The following is a 17,708-nucleotide window of genomic DNA, read 5'->3' as shown; positions in this document are numbered from 1 at the left end:
TTCAAGTGTCCCCACAGAAAGAAGTCACAGGGGTTCATGACTGGCGAATAGGGAAGCCAATCCACGCCGCCTCCTGTATGTTTCGGATAGCCCAAAGCAATCACACGATCATCGAAATATTCATTCAGGAAATTAAAGACGTCGGCCGTACGATGTGGCCGGGCACCATCTTGCATAAACCACGAGGTGTTCCCAGTGTTGTCTAAGGCAGTTTGTATCGCCACAAATTCACGAAGAATGTCCAGATAGCGTGATGCAGTAATCGTTTCGGATCTGAAAAATGGGCCAATGATTCCTTTGGAAGAAATGGCGGCCGAGACCAGTACTTTTTGAGGGTGCAGGGACGATGGGACTGCAACATGGGGCTTTTCGGTTCCCCATATGCGCCAGTTCTGTTTATTGACGAAGCCGTCCAGGTAAAAATAAGCTTCTTCAGTAAACCAAATGCTGCCCACATGCATATCGCCGTCATCAATCCTGTGCACTATATCGTTAGCGAATGTCTCTCGTGCAGCAATGGTAGCGGCGCTGAGGGTTTGCCGCGTTTGAATTTTGTATGGATAGAGGTGTAAACTCTGGCGCATGAGACGATACGTGGACGTTGGCGTCATTTGGACCGCAGCTGCAACACGGCGAACGGAAACCCGAGGCCGCTGTTGGATCACTGGCTGCACTAGCTGCGCGTTGCCCTCTGTGGCTGCCGTACGCGGTCACCCTACCTTTCCAGCACGTTCATCCGTCACGTTCCCAGTCCGTTGAAATTTTTCAAACAGATCCTTTATTGTATCGCTTTTCGGTCCTTTGGTTACATTAAACCTCCGTTGAAAACTTCGTCTTGTTGCAACAACACTGTGTTCTAGGCGGTGGAATTCCAACACCAGAAAATTCCTCTGTTCTAAGGAATAAACCATGTTGTCTACAGCACACTTGCACGTTGTGAACAGCACACGCTTACAGCAGAAAGACGACGTACAGAATGGCGCACCCACAGACTGCGTTGTCTTCTATACCTTTCACATCACTTGCAGCGCCATCTGTTGTTGAAAATTGTAACTACTGTAATTTCGAAAGTTTGTCCGCCTGAAAATGTACTGTTGTCCCAAGCACATTGCAACAAACGGTGTATTTCTATCGCTGCTCGTTTAGTTTTTATTGCCGTTTCCAATATACCGGTCATTTTTGAAACACCATATATATATATATATATATACAGGGTGTGTCACCTAACACTACCGCTGGATATATTTCGTAAACCACATCAAATACTGACGAATCGATTCCACAGACCGAACGTGAGGAGAGGGGCTAGAGTAATTGGTTAACACAAACCATAAACAAAATGCACGGAGGTATGTTTTTTAACACAAACCTACGTTTTTTTAAATGGAACCCCGTTAGTTTTGTTAACACATCTGAACGTAAAAACAAATACGTAATCAGTGCCATCTGTTGCATTGTAAAATGTTAATTACATCCGGAGATATTGCAACCTAAAGTTGACGCTTGAGTACCACTCCTCCGCTGTTCGATCGTGTGTATCGGAGAGCACCGAATTACGTAGGGATCTAAAGGGAACGGTGATGGACCTTAGGTACAGAAGAGACTGGAACAGCACATTACGTCTACATGCTAACATCTTTTTATTGGTCTTTTTCACTGACGCACATGTAAATTACCATGAGGGGTGAGGTACACGTGCACACGTGGTTTCCGTTTTCAATTACGGAATTGAATAGAGTGTGTCCCGACATGTCAGGCCAATAGATGTTCAATGTGGTGGCCATCATTTGCTGCACACAATTGCAATCTCTGGCGTAATGAATGTCGTACACGCCGCAGTACATCTGGTGTAATGTCGCCGCAGGCTGCCACAATACGTTGTTTCCTATCCTCGGGGATTGTAGGCACATCACGGTACACATTCTCCTTTAACGTACCCCACAGAAAGGAGTCCAGAGGTGTAAGATCAGGAGAACGGGCTGGCCAATTTTAGCGTCCTCCACGTCCTATGAAACGCCCGTCGAACATCCAGTCAAGGGTCAGCCTAGTGTTAATTGCGGAATGTGCAGGTGCACCATCATGCTGATGCCACATACGTCGACGCGTTTCCAATGGGACATTTTCGAGCAACTCTGGCAGATCATTCTGTAGAAACGCGAGGTATGTTGCAGCTTCAAATATGGTTCAAATGGCTCTGAGCACTATGAGACTCAACATCTTAGGTCATAAGTCCCCTAGAACTTAGAACTACTTAAACCTAACTAACCTAAGGACACCACACACACCCATGCCCGAGGCAGGATTCGAACCTGCGACCGTAGCAGTCCCGCGGTTCTGGACTGCAGCGCCAGAACCGCTAGACCACCGCGGCCGGCTATGTTGCAGCTGTTTGGGCCCCTGCAATGAAGTGAGGACCAATGAGGTGGTCGCCAATGATTCCGCACCATACATTTACAGTCCACGGTCGCTGTCGCTCTACCTGTCTGAGCCAGCGAGGATTGTCCACGGACCAGTAATGCATGTTCCGTAGATTCAGTGCCCCGTGGTTTGTGAAACCCGCTTCATCGGTAAACAGGTAGAACTGCAATGCTAATGCCCATTGACAGAATTGCAATCGATGATTAAAGTCATCACCATGCAATTGCTGATGTAGCGACACATGAAACGTGTGAAAGCAGTGACGATGCAGTATGCGCATGACACTACTTTGACTCAGTCCACCGGCTCTCGCAATGTCCCGTGTACTCATGTGTGGGTTCATGGCAGCAGCAGCTAACACACCAACTGCACCCGCTTCTCCTGTGATGGGCCTGTTACGGACCCGTTTGCGTGCTACGACCATACCTGTTGCATACAGTTGGCGGTAGATGTTTTGCTATGTGCGGCACGTTGGATGCTCTCTGTCCGGGTACCGTTCTGCATACACCCTGCAGGCTTCAGCTGCATTTTGTCGACACTCGCTGTAGATGAGTATCATCTCCGCCTTTTCAGAGTTCGAATACACCATGGTCACAGTTCCTACAACACTACACTATCACAGACGTCTGGTAACACGGTGTACTACAGTTGGTCTGCGTGCGGAGACGAATGCAGAATAACAATAGCAGCAAGCGCTACATGCGGACCCTGCGACAGCTAGACCAAACTACAACAGTGCACTACAGCCACACTCGTAAACACGGTCGTCATCGTAAACATGTCCCTGCAGATGCTGCTCGCCGACCGTGGCCCGTGTTTGTTACAACACGCAACTGAATGTCGGAGGTTTCAAGCGTCAACTTTAGGTTACAATATCTCCGGATGTAATTAACATTTTACAATGCAACAAACGGCACAGATTACGTATCTGTTTATATGTACAGATGTGCTAACAAAACTAACGTGGTTCCATTTTAAAAAACGTAAAAAACATACTTCCGTGCATTTTTGTATGGTTTGTATTAAACAATTACACTAGCCCCTCTCCTCACGTTCGGTCTGTGGAATCGATTCGTCAGTATTTGATGTGGTTTACGAAATATATCCAGCGGTAACGTTAGGTGACTCACCCTGTTATATATATATATATATATATATATATATATATATATATATATATATATAGTAGATGATTGTTGCAGTGTCTGTGCGCTTATGGATTGCATATATATATAATGCTGACAATCAATACTCGTAGTGCAACTGAGGTGGGAAAAATTTGGAATTTCGATTTCCTGTTAACGTATGATGTGGTGGTGGGAAGGTTCCTACGTTCTGTTATCGTGGGGGAACAAAGATTAAGTCAAAATTAAATTACTTGTATACCTTGAAGATATTCAGGGGAGTGAATATTCCATTATGTTCATTAACTTCACCCAGATGTCTACAATATACCAAGATATTGAACCTAGAAACCAAGCATACATCATCATGTGCGTTCTATCGTTAGTGTTTACTAGAGCGAGTTGCTCTGCTTGTACTGGCAACTGACTCATTGGCGCGTGCTGTAGATCTTCAAGAGGCCCCTTGTGTAACTGCGAAGTGGTCGTGAGGCGCGTGGAAGTTATTATTGCCCTCAATTGATTTACGCGCTCTCGGAGATAAGGCTCCATGGCCAAGTTAATCAAAAACGTTGCCGTTGGTCGTATTTCAAGGCGTCTTTCAGGGCGAAACAAAAAGAAGTAAACATTGCTCGAGTAATCCAGTAGAATTTCGCAGCCCTTACGACCTTCCATCCAGTACATATCCACAGAATCTTTAAAAACTGAATCCTGAATTGCGTTTGTCAAACATAATCTTTTGCAGCTAATCATGGAATATCCAGTGGTGATACAATGTTGAGTTATGGCCTCATTCTGAAATTACTAGATTATGAAGGACACGCGTAAGGTTGTTCGTTGTAGTACAATTATATACGAGTAATCCCCTAAATCTGGTTCTTCAAAGAATCCTCTGCGTATAAGTCATGTATCCTAAACTACGCGTTTTACAATGATATAATTTTACAGGTATATTCAGTCGTAAATGTGGAAAAAAATGGAAGTGCAGTCCCATGCTACTTCACAGAGCATAGGGGAACGATGCACCGCCGTACTAGGCAAGATCCTTATTGAGGTGGTTTGCTGTTGCTTTCCTCCGATGTATGATGATGAAGACGACTCAACACATCCAGTCATCTCTGAGCAGGTGAAAATCCCTGACCCTGCCGGGAATCGAATCCAGGACCCCGTGCTCGGGAAGCGAGAACGCTACAGCGAGACCACGTTCTGTCTGTTAAATACGAACAGATTTAGTAATGAAGAAGTAAGAAATCAAAATGTTATGCCTGCTGCTAAAATTTTACAGCATGAACAGAATAAACGCACTTAGCGATAAAGTTATTTCCTTTCATTATTTTGTGGCAGTTGCCAGGGAAGAAGGTTTCGAAATAGTTTGGAATTACATGTAAAGTTTGTTGGAAATCGCCAGTAATATTGGATGAACATGCTCTGGGGAACTTGTGTGCCGTGAGTTACGCTGCTTCCATATGTGTACACAGTTCCTGACTTCAATACTTCAATTACTATGTTAAACTTTTAAAGAAAGGTTATACATTTTAGTGAGTAAATTAAGACAGCAGTTTCACTTTTTGAATTCGATAAATAGTTTATATGTAACATGGCTGCCACAGAAAGCTGTTAAGTAGGCAGCTCTAATTGCGTCCAGGTGACGGGTTGACCATTTTAGACGTTAGTAATAAGGATTCGTTATAAAGGTGACGAACGCTTTTCTCCTGCCTTAGGAAGAATATCTGACCCACTGAGAAACGTTGCTGATACGAGCACACAAGTCCATGAGCGTTTTCGTCAAATTTGCGTCCAGTCAGATAGGGACTCAATACAGGAATGCTCAAATTTCAACGATTTCTATACTGACTTCGGTAATATTTCATTCCGAAATCGTTGACGATTGGTTATCAGTCATGCGCAATTACCTAGTATCGCAAACGACTTGTACTGCATATCTTTCTTTACTATGTTCTTGCTTCTTCTGCTGCCATATACCGCACATGTTTCAGTTTTCGTTGTTAATAATGATGGAATAGACAAGAGAGCATAACAGCGCCCCATTATCAATCGTTCCACCTGTCAGTGCTCATAGCATTTGGTTGATATTTCCTGGAATTTTACCTATTTGAGACTGCTGGAATCCCAAGAACATTTTATTAATTGCGAAGAACAGACTTGGATCATGTTCCATTCTCTCCTGTCTCCACTTGCACTCCCACCATCTCTCCTATCTCCCATCTCATCTGTCTTCTTATGTCCTCATCTCCCACTTCCTCTCCTATCTCCTCATCTCATCTGTTCATCTCTCATCTCCTCTATCTCCTGTCATCTGTCTCCTCCCCTATCTCATCTCCTACATCTCGTGTATCATCTCATCTTTCTTCTCTCAACTCCTCTCTCATTTCCTATATCATGTCTCATATCTCATCTCATGTGCTGTCTCATCTGATCTCACTCCTCTCAACTCCTCTCTGACCATATCTCGTCTGGTGTCTCACATTTAATCTCATGTACCATACCTCTCTATCTTATATCATTTCCTTTTCTCATCTATATGATATCCCCTCTCATCTCCTATAGCATCTCCTTATCATCTCCTTTTTGATATCGTGTCTGTCATCTCATCTGAACTGATATCATCCCCACTCCTCTTTTCTCCATTCCTCTCCTTTCCATTCCTTTTCTCTTCATTCCTCTCCTCTCCACTGAAGACAGGAACATCAACAACCGTCACAAATAATCATGAGGTAGAACGCGTAGAAGTAAAGCAGAAAGAAAAATATAAGGTGGAACACTAAAACTTTCCTGCCTCGTATTTCATTGTGAGCAGACGTGAGCTTACCGAGGAAGAGCGCCTCTCGCACTGTGTTGGGGGGCGGTGTGACCCTCTGCACGACGCTCTCGCTGTCGCCCTGCCACAGCACCGGAGCCACCTCCGCCACGCAGCGCAGCTTCATGGAGCCCGACACGAAGTGCGCCCCCGACACCGCGAACCGCAGTCCAAGCGACGAAGACACCAGACCGTGCGCGTGGCGCTGCGGCGGGTGCGCCTCCAGTCGCGGGTCGTCCCCCGGCACCTGCCACAACACGCCATTCCGATCATGCAATTCCCATCATCATTGCAACCAAATCGCTCTGCATGACCGGGTAACTGTTTGAAGTTTGGGAAGAAATGGAAGAAAGAAACGCAAATTAAATTCTACAAAGTTATAGCTATATCTATTATTGTACGAGTGGGCTGTTCCAAACAACAGGTACTACCAAAAAAAATCACGTTCACCGGTGGCAGAGATGAAGTTCATGAGAGGTATAAGGGGTTATACTAAAATGGGCAAAATAAGGAATGAAACAATAAGATCAGATTACCAAATATTATCACTTAAATTCAAGACAGAACTGGTTCAAATGGTTCAAAGGGCTCTGAGCACTATGGGACTCAGCTGCTGAGGTCATTAGTCCCCTAGAACTTAGAACTAGTTAAACCTAACTAACCTAAGGACATCACAAACATCCATGCCCGAGGCAGGATTCTAACCTGCGACCGTAGCGGTCTTGCGGTTCCAGACTGCAGCGCCTTTTAACCGCACGGCCACTTCGGCCGGCGACAGAACTGAGTAGAATGAAGTAGATAGATGATAGAATGGTACAAAATAGATTGCCAAAAAGAAAATGAATTGTTGCTCGACTGGAAAGAGTGAACGGGGTAGACCTTGTAAGGGGCTGAGGGATGACATAGGCTGGAACAGGTAACTGCAACACTAAACCCTTAGAAGGAGATGATCATGATGATTATGATATGAAACTTCCTGGTAAGTGCTCTTGCCCGCAAAGGTCCCGAGTTCGAGTCTCTGTCCGGCACACAGTTTTAATCTGCCAGGAAGTTTCATATCAGCGCACACTCCGCTGCAGAGAGAAAATCTCGTTCTGGATGATTACGATAGTTCTTACGCCATGATATTCAGTCTTTAGTTTGGACCAAGCAGTATGGGATACTAGGAAGATATTTGGAACGAGAATTAAGAGCTCAGAAAGAAGGAATGGAAACACTGAGGTAGACACTGAGGATGTTGTAATTCTAGTGAAGTCTAAGGGCCTGAAAAATCAGTTGAACGGAAGGAGTAGTGTAAAATTAGCATCAAAACTAAAGTAAGGATAACAGAGTGTAGTCGCATTAACGGCATTGATAATGGAGCAATTACAATAGAAACTGAGGAATTAAAGGTAGAACACATTTTTTCTTATTTGGGCAGCAAAATAAGTCATAATGGCAGCAGTAGAAGAGGTATAAATTTTTGATTTCTAGTAAAAACTTCTTTCCGAAAAAATTGAATTATGTTAATACATGAAATAAAAATAAGTATTAGCAAGTATTTTCTGAAAATATTTGTTAGATTGTAGTCTTGTACGGTCATGATTCGTAGACGATAAACGGTGTAGACAAGCAGAGAATAAAACGTTACGAAATTTGTTGCTACAGAAGATAAATCTGGTTCCGAATGGAATAGGCCCACCCAATTTTCCTCTACCGCCGTATTAACTCACATTCGGAAGAACGACGGTTCAAATCCCAGTATGGAATACAGATTTAGGGTTTCCGTGATTTCTCTAGATCACTCCAGGAAAAAGCCGGCTTTATTCCCTTGAAAGCAGCACCGTCGATTTCCTTCCGCATTCCTGAAACATTCCGAGATTGTGCTCTGTCCCTAATGCTTTGACGTTGGGGTATCGGATCCTAATCTTCTTTCATTCCCTCCTTTCTTCATTACTTATTTGTTCTGTCTATCTGAGCTTCATAATTATTTCGCAACACCATACTTCAATAATCTCTATTCTCATCCTGTCTGAAGTCTACGTTTCATTTCTGTACAAGGTTACACGTCTGACAAATACCTAACTAAAAGGTTTCCGTGGACTTAAATTTGTATACGAAGTTAACAAATTTCTCCTTTTTCAGAAACGCTGATCTCGCTTATATCGTTTTTACGTTGACCATCCTCAATCACTTTGTTGCCCAAAAAGCAAGCTTTTCGTACTACCTTACTCTCTAATTTTATACTCCAATATCCTCAGCATTTTCTGATTTATATCGACTACACTGCATTACTCTATTACACTTGTTTAATTTAATTTATGTTCATCGGATTTCCTGTTTACAGTATGTGATTATTTCTGTTCAACTGATCTACCAAATTGTTTCCCGTCTATCACAGAATGATAATGTAATCGGTAAATCTATATAATTTTTATTCTACCTCTTCCTTAATTTTCCCTAGTGTTCTTTACAGCTTGATCGATAGACAGCCTAGTCTATCTGACTCCCTTATTGCCTCTATTTCATGTCCATGTAATCTTATGGCTACTGTCTCGTTTCTGTACAAAGTTTAGATGGCCATACTCCCAATGTAACTTATCACTGATGAATGTTGAAGTCTGCATTCGAGTCAACATTGTCCCGGTACAGCGGAAGTCAGTGATGTGGAATGGAAAGACGACAAGGGTACCTGGCCAGATGAGTATAGGGTAATGTCAACACCGTAGTAAATGTTAAAACTGGAACAGAGTTCGTTGTGAATAGGAAGATAGGGCAGAAACTGCTTTACCGTGAACAATTAAGTGATACGTTTGTTCTCATCAGAATCGACAGCATAAGAACAGCCACAACCATTGTTCAGGTATACATGTCGACGACAAAAGCCGAAGACAAAGAGACAGAGAAGTTATATGAGGACACACAAGACTTAATTCACTACGTAAATTGGATTGTAATGTTGTTGTCGGGGAAGGGGTACACGAAAGGGTTACGGGAGAATATGGCTTGACAGTAAGAGTGAGAGAGGAGATAGACGAATTGAGTTTTGTAATAAATTTCAGCTAGTAACAGCGAGTACTCTCTTCAAGAATCACAAGAAGAGAGCATGTACTTGGGAAATCCTTGGTCTTCTGAAAGGAAAGATTGCAGTTAGGTTACGTACTGGTTTGTAAGGCGGACCCAGGAGCCATGATCACTTATAGACTGAAATCACAATTTTGTACTGATGAAGGCCGGCCAGAGTGGCTGAGCGGTTAAAGGCGCTACAGTCTGGAATCGCACGACCACTACGGTCGCAGGTTCGAATCCTGCCTCGGGCATGGATGTGTGTGATGTCCTTAGGTTAGTTAGGTTTAAGTAGTTCTAAGTTCTAGGGGACTTATGACCACAGCAGTTGAGTCCCATAGTGCTCAGAGCCATTTCAACCATTTTACTGATGAAGAGTAGCATGATGTTTAAGAGATTAATCAGGAAGAATCAGATCCCAAAGAAGTGGGATACGGAAGGGCCAAGGGATGAAGAGATGCGCCTGAAGCTATTTAAGGTTATAGATATTGCAATAACTAATACCTCAGTAGACATTTCAGTTGAAGAGGAATAGACATTTCTAAAAAAGGCAATTACAGAAGTGGGAAGGAAAAACACAGGTTCAAAGAAGGTAACTGATAGGAAATCATGGGTAACAGAAGAAATACTAAAAAAGTACAAAAATTTTCAGGAATATTTAGGAATACAGAAAAATAAGTCACTTAGCAATTAAGTAAATAGGAAGTGTAGAAAATCTCAGACGAAATTGCTGTATGAAAAATGTGAAAAAAACGAAAAAGAAATGATTGTCTGAAGGACTACTCAGCATATAGAAAAGCGAAAACAACCTTCGGCTAATGTTAGAGCAATGGTACTAAGGTTAAGAGTGAAATGGAAAATCCACTACTGAACGCAGAGGAGAGATCACATAGGTGAAAAGAATACACTGAAAGCCTATATGCGGGGAAGAGTTGTCTGATGTTGTGACAGAAGAAGAAACCGCAGTGGGTAGAGAAGAGATAGAAGATCGAGTATTACAATCAGAATGTAAAAGAGCATTGGAAGACTTAAGATCGAAGAAGGCAGATGGACAGATAACATTCCATCAGAATTTCAGAAATCATTGGTTGAAGTGGCAACCAAACGACTATTCATTTTGATGGGAAGAATGTTTGAGTCTCGCGATACAACATACGACCTTCGGTAAAACTTCGTCCATACGATTCTGCAGACTACAAGAATAGACAAGTGCGAAAATTATCGCACAATGAGCTTAACATCTCAAGCATCCAAATAGCTGACAAGAATTACACACAGAAGTATGGGAAAGGAAATTGACGACCTGTTAGATGATGATCAGCTTGTCCTTATGAAAGGTAAATGTACGACGGACGCAGTTTTGATGTTGCGGTTGATAGTGGAAGAAAGACTGAAGACAAATCAAGACATGGTTTAAAAATGCCTCTGAGCACTACGGGACTTAACTTCTGAGGTCATCAGTCCCCTAGAACTTAGACCTACTTAAACCTAACTAACCTAAGGGCATCACACACATCCATGCTGAGGCAGGATTCGAACCTGCTACCGTAGCGGTCGCGCGGTTCGAGACTGTAGCTCCTAGAACCGCTCGGCCACCACAGGCGGCAATCAAGACATGTTCGCAGGCTTTGTAGACATGGAAAAAGGGCTCGATGGTGCAAAATGTTCGAATTTCTAAGACAAATAGAGGTAAGCTATAGGGAAAGGCAGGTAATATAATGTACAACAACCAAGAGTGAATAATAATAATGGAAGGCCAAGAGCGAAGTGCTCCAAATAAAAAGGGTGTGAGATAGGAATGTAGTCTTTCGCCACTACCGTTCATCGAAAAAGTGGCGATGAAAATAAAAGGAAAGTTCAAGAGTGGGATTAAAATTGAAGGTGTAAGGACATCAATAATGTTTGCTGGTGACGTTGCTATCCTCAGTGAGAGTGAGGAATAATTTACAGGATCTTCTCTATGGAATGAACAGACTAATGAGTGCAGAATATGGACTGAGAATAAACCGAAGAAAGACGAAATTAGTGAGAAGTAGCAGAAATGGGAACAGCGAGAACACGCCAGGACGAGAGATCGCGAAGCAGGTGATGTTAAGGAATGCTGCTACCTACGCAGCAAAATAACTCATGTCGCTCGGAATAAGGAGGACATAATATGTAGACTAGCACTGACAAGAAGGGCATTCCCGGACAAGAGAAGTCTAATGTCAAACATAAGCCTTAATTTGACGAAGAAATTTCTGAGAATGCAGCGGTGTGTGGCAGTGAAACCTGGACCGAGAGGAAACGGGAACAGAAAAGAGCCGAAGCATTTGAGATGCAGTGCTCCACAAAATTAATGCACTGATAATGTACGGAATGAGGAAATTCTCCAGAGAATCGTCGGGGAAAGGGATGTGTGGAAAACACTGACACAAAGAAGGACATGACGGGGCTAATGTCAAACTAAAGCCTTAATTTGACGAAGAAATTTCTGAGAATGCAGCGGTGTGTGGCAGTGAAACCTGGACCGAGAGGAAACGGGAACAGAAAAGAGCCGAAGCATTTGAGATGCAGTGCTCCACAAAATTAATGCACTGATAATGTACGGAATGAGGAAATTCTCCAGAGAATCGTCGGGGAAAGGGATGTGTGGAAAACACTGACACAAAGAAGGACATGACGGGGCTAATGTCAAACTAAAGCCTTAATTTGACGAAGAAATTTCTGAGAATGCAGCATTGTGTGGCAGTGAAACCTGGACCGAGAGGAAACGGGAACAGAAAAAAGCCGAAGCATTTGAGATGTAGTGCTGCACAAAATTAATGCACTGATAATGTACGGAATGAGGAAATTCTCCAGAGAATCGTCGGGGAAAGGGATGTGTGGAAAACACTGACACAAAGAAGGACATGACGCGGCTATCGGGTAAGACATCAGAGGATGCCATGGGGCAAGATGGAGCTGTAGCGGGTAAAACCTGCAGGGGAAGAGAGTGATTGGAATATACCCAGCAAATAATTGAGGACGTAGTTTGGAAGCGCTGCTCTGGATTGAAGAGGTGGGCGCAAGAGAGGCATTAATAGAGGGCAGAAGACTGCAGACTCCAAAAAATAAAGTAATCTGATGTGAGTGTATAATTCCAGTGCTCACCTCTTTATCGTTGATGAACCACTTGATTACGGACGCTGGGTATGATCTGCCCGACGTGCAGTTGAGGCTGATCTCGTCACCCACTTGGTACAGACGTTCTTCTCCGAAGATGTGCGGCCCGTCTTTAGGAAGAGCTGGAGAGACACAAGTATTCTACAGTTGTTGACTGCTGTTGCCGAGCGCGCGAGGGAATTCAGCAGCGTTAAGGTGGCTCAGCGCAGAGCGCCTCCGGTACTTACAGACGACCTCCATGTGCGCCTCCTGCTGTGCGGACGCGAACGACGGCGCCTCGGCCGACACCTCACACCGGTACTCGCCCGTCGACTTGAGGTTGACGCTGCGCAGCACCACCTGCTTGTCGTCCGACAGCTGGTTCTGCGGGAACATCAAACACAGTTCAGCCTTGTGGGCGTGGAACCGCTAACCTGCGAACTATTTTCTGCACAGACTTTCTGTAGCTCGCAGGTTTGCCTCTGACTTATAAGGCGGTTAGAGAGGACACCTGACCGAAACTTCTCTGCTGTCGCACCTGCACCCTGAAGTGTACCATCGCAGTGTACTTCTTTAAGGGCCTCCGGAAAGGCTCAAAATCATGAAAAGTTCAGTTTTAACTTTTTTGCGTTTTCTGAATCTGCAGACTATTACCTTTTAATAGATATGTAATTTATTCAATTCCGAAGACTACAACTATTTTTAAATTTTTTTTTAAATGTGTTCTACATGGGCGTGACCCACTGTGGCGCTGTTAAACTGCTGTCAAATAATGGTATTATTAACGTCCGTGTTCATCAGGTACATTTTAGTGATATGAGATAAAATATGTGTTGTGGCTAACCTGTGATGGTTCAATATATATCGCTGGTGTGATTGTCGATTGTTTCATGTTTATTTACTCTGTCGTTATCTCGAAAACATTCGTAATTAATTCTGTTTCTTGAGTCTCTGTTTTGTTGAAGTATAATAATGAGTAAAAGTAAAGTTATTAGAAATCATCTGAAGGCTTTTAAGAAAAGGAGAAATGTTGGAAAGCCAAAGGTATTTAGAAATATGGGAATGAAGATAGGTTCTAACATGGTACGAGCGATGCTTGCTTTAGACAAGGAACGCCTTCGGGCTGCAGACAGGGCTGTAAAGAGTCTAGAAATACAAGCAAGAGTAAACAGGAGGAGGAACAAGAGGAAGCTGGAGGAGGAGTTTGCAGAGGATGAAGATAATCCATCCTATGGACCTGGAATGCACTAAAAAGTTAATCCAATCTTTGTCGGTAGATTCCCAAAACTTTTATTTTCTCATACTAATTACATGTTTTCTAAGGATCTTCCAAACATATTTGTTTCAAACTTTCAGTAAATGTTACACAGTACCTTCTGCATAATTTAACACAGCCTTTTTCCAAAAAACTGTATATTTGAATATATAAATAAAGAAATTGCAAAAAAATGTTGTCAATTTTTATTACAATTGAAAAAAAATCATCTTTAATAACTGAACTAAAATTTTGTAAAATCCCTGTGTTAAGTTGTAGCCCATATTCCAATAAATAATCTGTAAAAAGTTCAACTTCCTACCCCAAATACTTTGTGAGGAAAGATGTAATTTATAAGCGTTATTTTAACATTGCAAGTATAGGGCGTTCCGGAGCCCCTTAAGCTGAGAGTCAGTGTCCTGGCACCCCCGTTACAAAACTGTGACAGACGTAATTTCCCTATTCTGTAACAGACATGGTCAATCAATGCCCTTGAAGAAATACAACCATTTATGATACAGATTTAGTTTACGACAGAGGTCGTTCGCAGTTTTCAACAGTCTTCTTTTGTCATGTTACATTTAAATCTTAATCAGTACAACGTTTTTATCTATCTCATTTTAAACGTTGAACTGTCATTGTTAATACAGATTTTTTACGCCAAGATACGTTCATGTCATTTACCCATCCTTCTTACATCATCCTCAATGCTGCGCCTTCATACACCTCATTTTGAGAGTTTCAGCTATATTTCATTCTGTAACTTTTTCTGCTTTCATACGCACTAGCGCTTTCACCTTCACTTATGCACTACTTTATCGACAAACTCAAATTTTCACTCCACTGGTCCCTTTTTCTAGTAAATTTTTTCGTTATTTCGCTCTTTCTGTTACTAAATCTGCCACTTGTAGACACTAAAACTGCACAGACTTTTACTTTTTTAATTAACTTGCGACCCTTATCTCCAGTAGTATGCTATCTGCCGTTTCTAAGATAAAATACCGATTTTTTCCATACCATTTACGTTACGTAAATTCACAGATACTGTTATTATTACTATTATTATTGTTTTTGAGTAATTGTTTAATATTTTTAAGTATTGCCTGTTTGGTTTTCTTAGTTAGTGAATAATGATGGAATTTTTATGGATGATGTTTAAATTATTCTCTCAATAACTTTTAGTTTCAAGCATTTTTAGCGACGTGAAGGGTTCTTTGATCTGCTCTTCGTAGACTTACAAAATAACATCTACTTCTTCCAATAGTTCACCACACAAAATGAATACCCTCAAGCTGTCACATTTTAAACGTTTACATGTACAATATAAGATTACAAACAAAGTTTCCCGTCATTTGTAGATCAAAATTCCTGTTGTTTGTTAAAAAGGACGATTTTCTACTAGAAAAACCGACCACGCCGTTGGCAGGTTGTTAAATGTCTGTCAACAGCAGAAACATATGACAACACGTACAGACGAGGGAATAGTAAAAATATGTCTTTTTATAATGACCCAGCTCATTTAGGGCAACAGGTAAGGATGAAGAGAATGAGACTTTCCTAATGCTCTGCTGATATTCTTGAGTGAATATCGCACTTTTTTTTTTGTTGATGAGCACTGGCTTCCTTCAAGAACGTACTACCACGAATGATCTTGCGGTAAGATTACTATAATATATGAAGTAGCATGCAGGTAATGAGTTTCATAAATATAATAGAGTAAAATTATGTGAAAGATGTACCGCGCGTTGTGTTTCTTCGTGTTCTTATATTATGTTTTCGAGGACGCTGAAACAACGACGGGGGAGTGGTGACTGCACGGTAACGGCAGCTTAGGAAGTTGGTCGCTGTACGCGCCGAACCGACAGCCATGCCACGCCAGAGGACACAGATTAAATTATAACATCGTTAATATGAAAAACAACTTGTTACTATTGCAATTTTGTTCAGTTCACGTCTGTATTCCATTGAAGTCAGTCGTTTGATGGAAATATATACCATACTATGCGTATTGTGAAGAATCATCAATAAATCAATGGGGAAGATAATTATTATGGAAAGAAAGAAAACCTGCTGTTGGAGATTCTTATTTTGGAAGTGTGCATGCTTGATGTTTGTTATTAAAACCGAATGAAGATCCTAATCTGCTGAAAATGAGAGACAAAGATTTAAATAATACGCAACCAAGAAACATTGGAAAATCATGTTCTCATGTTCATGAGTGAGTTTTTCTGAAAAATGTGGTAATAGTTAAAGTTAATATGAAAATCCTTGACAGTTTTTGAAGTTTATTGAACGTTTAATAGTGAAAAATGAAATATTTTGACAGTTATGCTACGTGAATCAGAGGTATGCTTAACGATTTGCGCGCTTCGCTGTTTACTAGTACGCGCGAGCATCTCTGGTTGTCTTGACAACAGAAACTAACTGCAGTATATTCGAATACGAAAAGCAGCTTGAAACTGGTATTTCCATCACGAATCTTTATGACAGAGTAAAAGATATTAGTGCTCGGTTGTCCTTTTCGAAAATAAGAACCTGCAAAATATGGAAAATAATTCTTCAGAAGAGACAACATTAAATATCGGCCTACTCAGTATAATTGACAGCACTGTCGGAATGATCTGTGGATACATTTCTGTGGCCAGTACGTGTCCCGGTGTCCACGCGTCAGAATGAGTCAGTGCAAAAAGAATAACTGGTCCGCACCAAATTCTTCGAGAGTGACATTTCAACGCGAGTGATCCTGCTTGCAATAGCGCAACTCAACAAATTATGAATATATATGAGTGTGTAATGAGGCATCAAACTCATACAAGATTATAATAACGAGGTAATAGAAGAAGAAGCAATTTGTTTTAGAGACCTTTGATGAGTAGTGTAAAATATACCGAACATCTATGAAATCATTTCTTAGGTAAGAATATTCATTATCAGTAGTTCCATAGAAGTTAAGATAAATAAGCTTCTCTCTTATACAATTTATGACGATTATTAATGGAAACAATTCTGTTTCACGTTGCACATTTTCCAAGAAATTTTGAGAAATATTTTGTTGCCAAATTCACTTCAGAATGAGAAACGGTGTGTTGGCTTCTGTCTCACGTTCTTCGGCCGACGTTTAAATGACGGTTTATCGACGTTTCGGCAGCACTAGAGGCTGATATTGTCCAAGCTTCGCCCTCCATTGATGATGGCTGAAGTCGAGCTCGTGGTCGTAAAGTATACAGGGTGTCTCAGATGGAATAGTCAACTTTCAAGTACATGATATGTACGAATATTTGTAGTAGAAAGGTCCACTCAACATTAGTTCTAAAATGTATACTAAAAGTGCTATTCCTGTTTTGGGAAGAGGTAGTATGGATTAAAACAATAAAAAGTTGACGAGTAAACATTGGGTCTCAAATATCTACCTTACGAGCTACGAGCATTTGTTCAGTAAAGAAAAAAAAATGGCGTACTGCATTCCCCTTGTGGGGAATTCGACCACCCGGTGCAAGTGTTTTGAGTTGATGCCATTTCAGCGACTTGTGCGTCGCTGATCATGATATCCTGATGATCCAACCACTGACGCGGCCGGGAGTCAAACCCGATTCCCGGAGATCGAGAGTCTGCATGCTAACCTCAAGAACACAAGCTACCGACACTTGTTCCGCAGAAGACACGTGTTGCACGTTAACGAAGATGAACAAGTGCTCATAGTTCTTAAGGTATTCATGTTACAGCCCTCGTTTACTGCACCATTTTTTTTTCTTGTTTCGATCGATACTACCATCTCTCAAGATATGAAGAGCAAACAGCTTGCAGGAAAAGAAATCTAAGATGAAGAAATCCTGTTAGTTCCCGAGCCATACATATTCGTTTCGGACGACGTTCCTGCTACTCCCCGAACATTGACATGTCTTCCCTGGATACCCTATACGTCCTTAAC

General features: G+C 41.9%; 1 protein-coding gene across 1 annotated transcript in view; it reads right to left on the bottom strand.

Moving 5' to 3' along the window:
* LOC126094731 (uncharacterized) overlaps window positions 1-17,708 on the bottom strand; it is a 211,409-nt gene that overhangs the window by 12,454 nt on the left and 181,247 nt on the right. Inside the window, exons 3-5 of the mRNA XM_049909283.1 lie at window positions 12,774-12,909; window positions 12,535-12,668; window positions 6,370-6,604 (exon numbers count right to left, since the gene is read on the bottom strand). Of these exons, the coding sequence (XP_049765240.1) occupies window positions 6,370-6,604; window positions 12,535-12,668; window positions 12,774-12,909 (505 nt within the window). The remainder of the gene's footprint in view (window positions 1-6,369; window positions 6,605-12,534; window positions 12,669-12,773; window positions 12,910-17,708) is intronic.

This window comes from Schistocerca cancellata, chromosome 1, assembly GCF_023864275.1.
Source record: "Schistocerca cancellata isolate TAMUIC-IGC-003103 chromosome 1, iqSchCanc2.1, whole genome shotgun sequence".
Taxonomy (NCBI): domain Eukaryota; kingdom Metazoa; phylum Arthropoda; class Insecta; order Orthoptera; family Acrididae; genus Schistocerca; species Schistocerca cancellata.
This window is presented reverse-complemented; position numbering and strand designations above follow the sequence as displayed.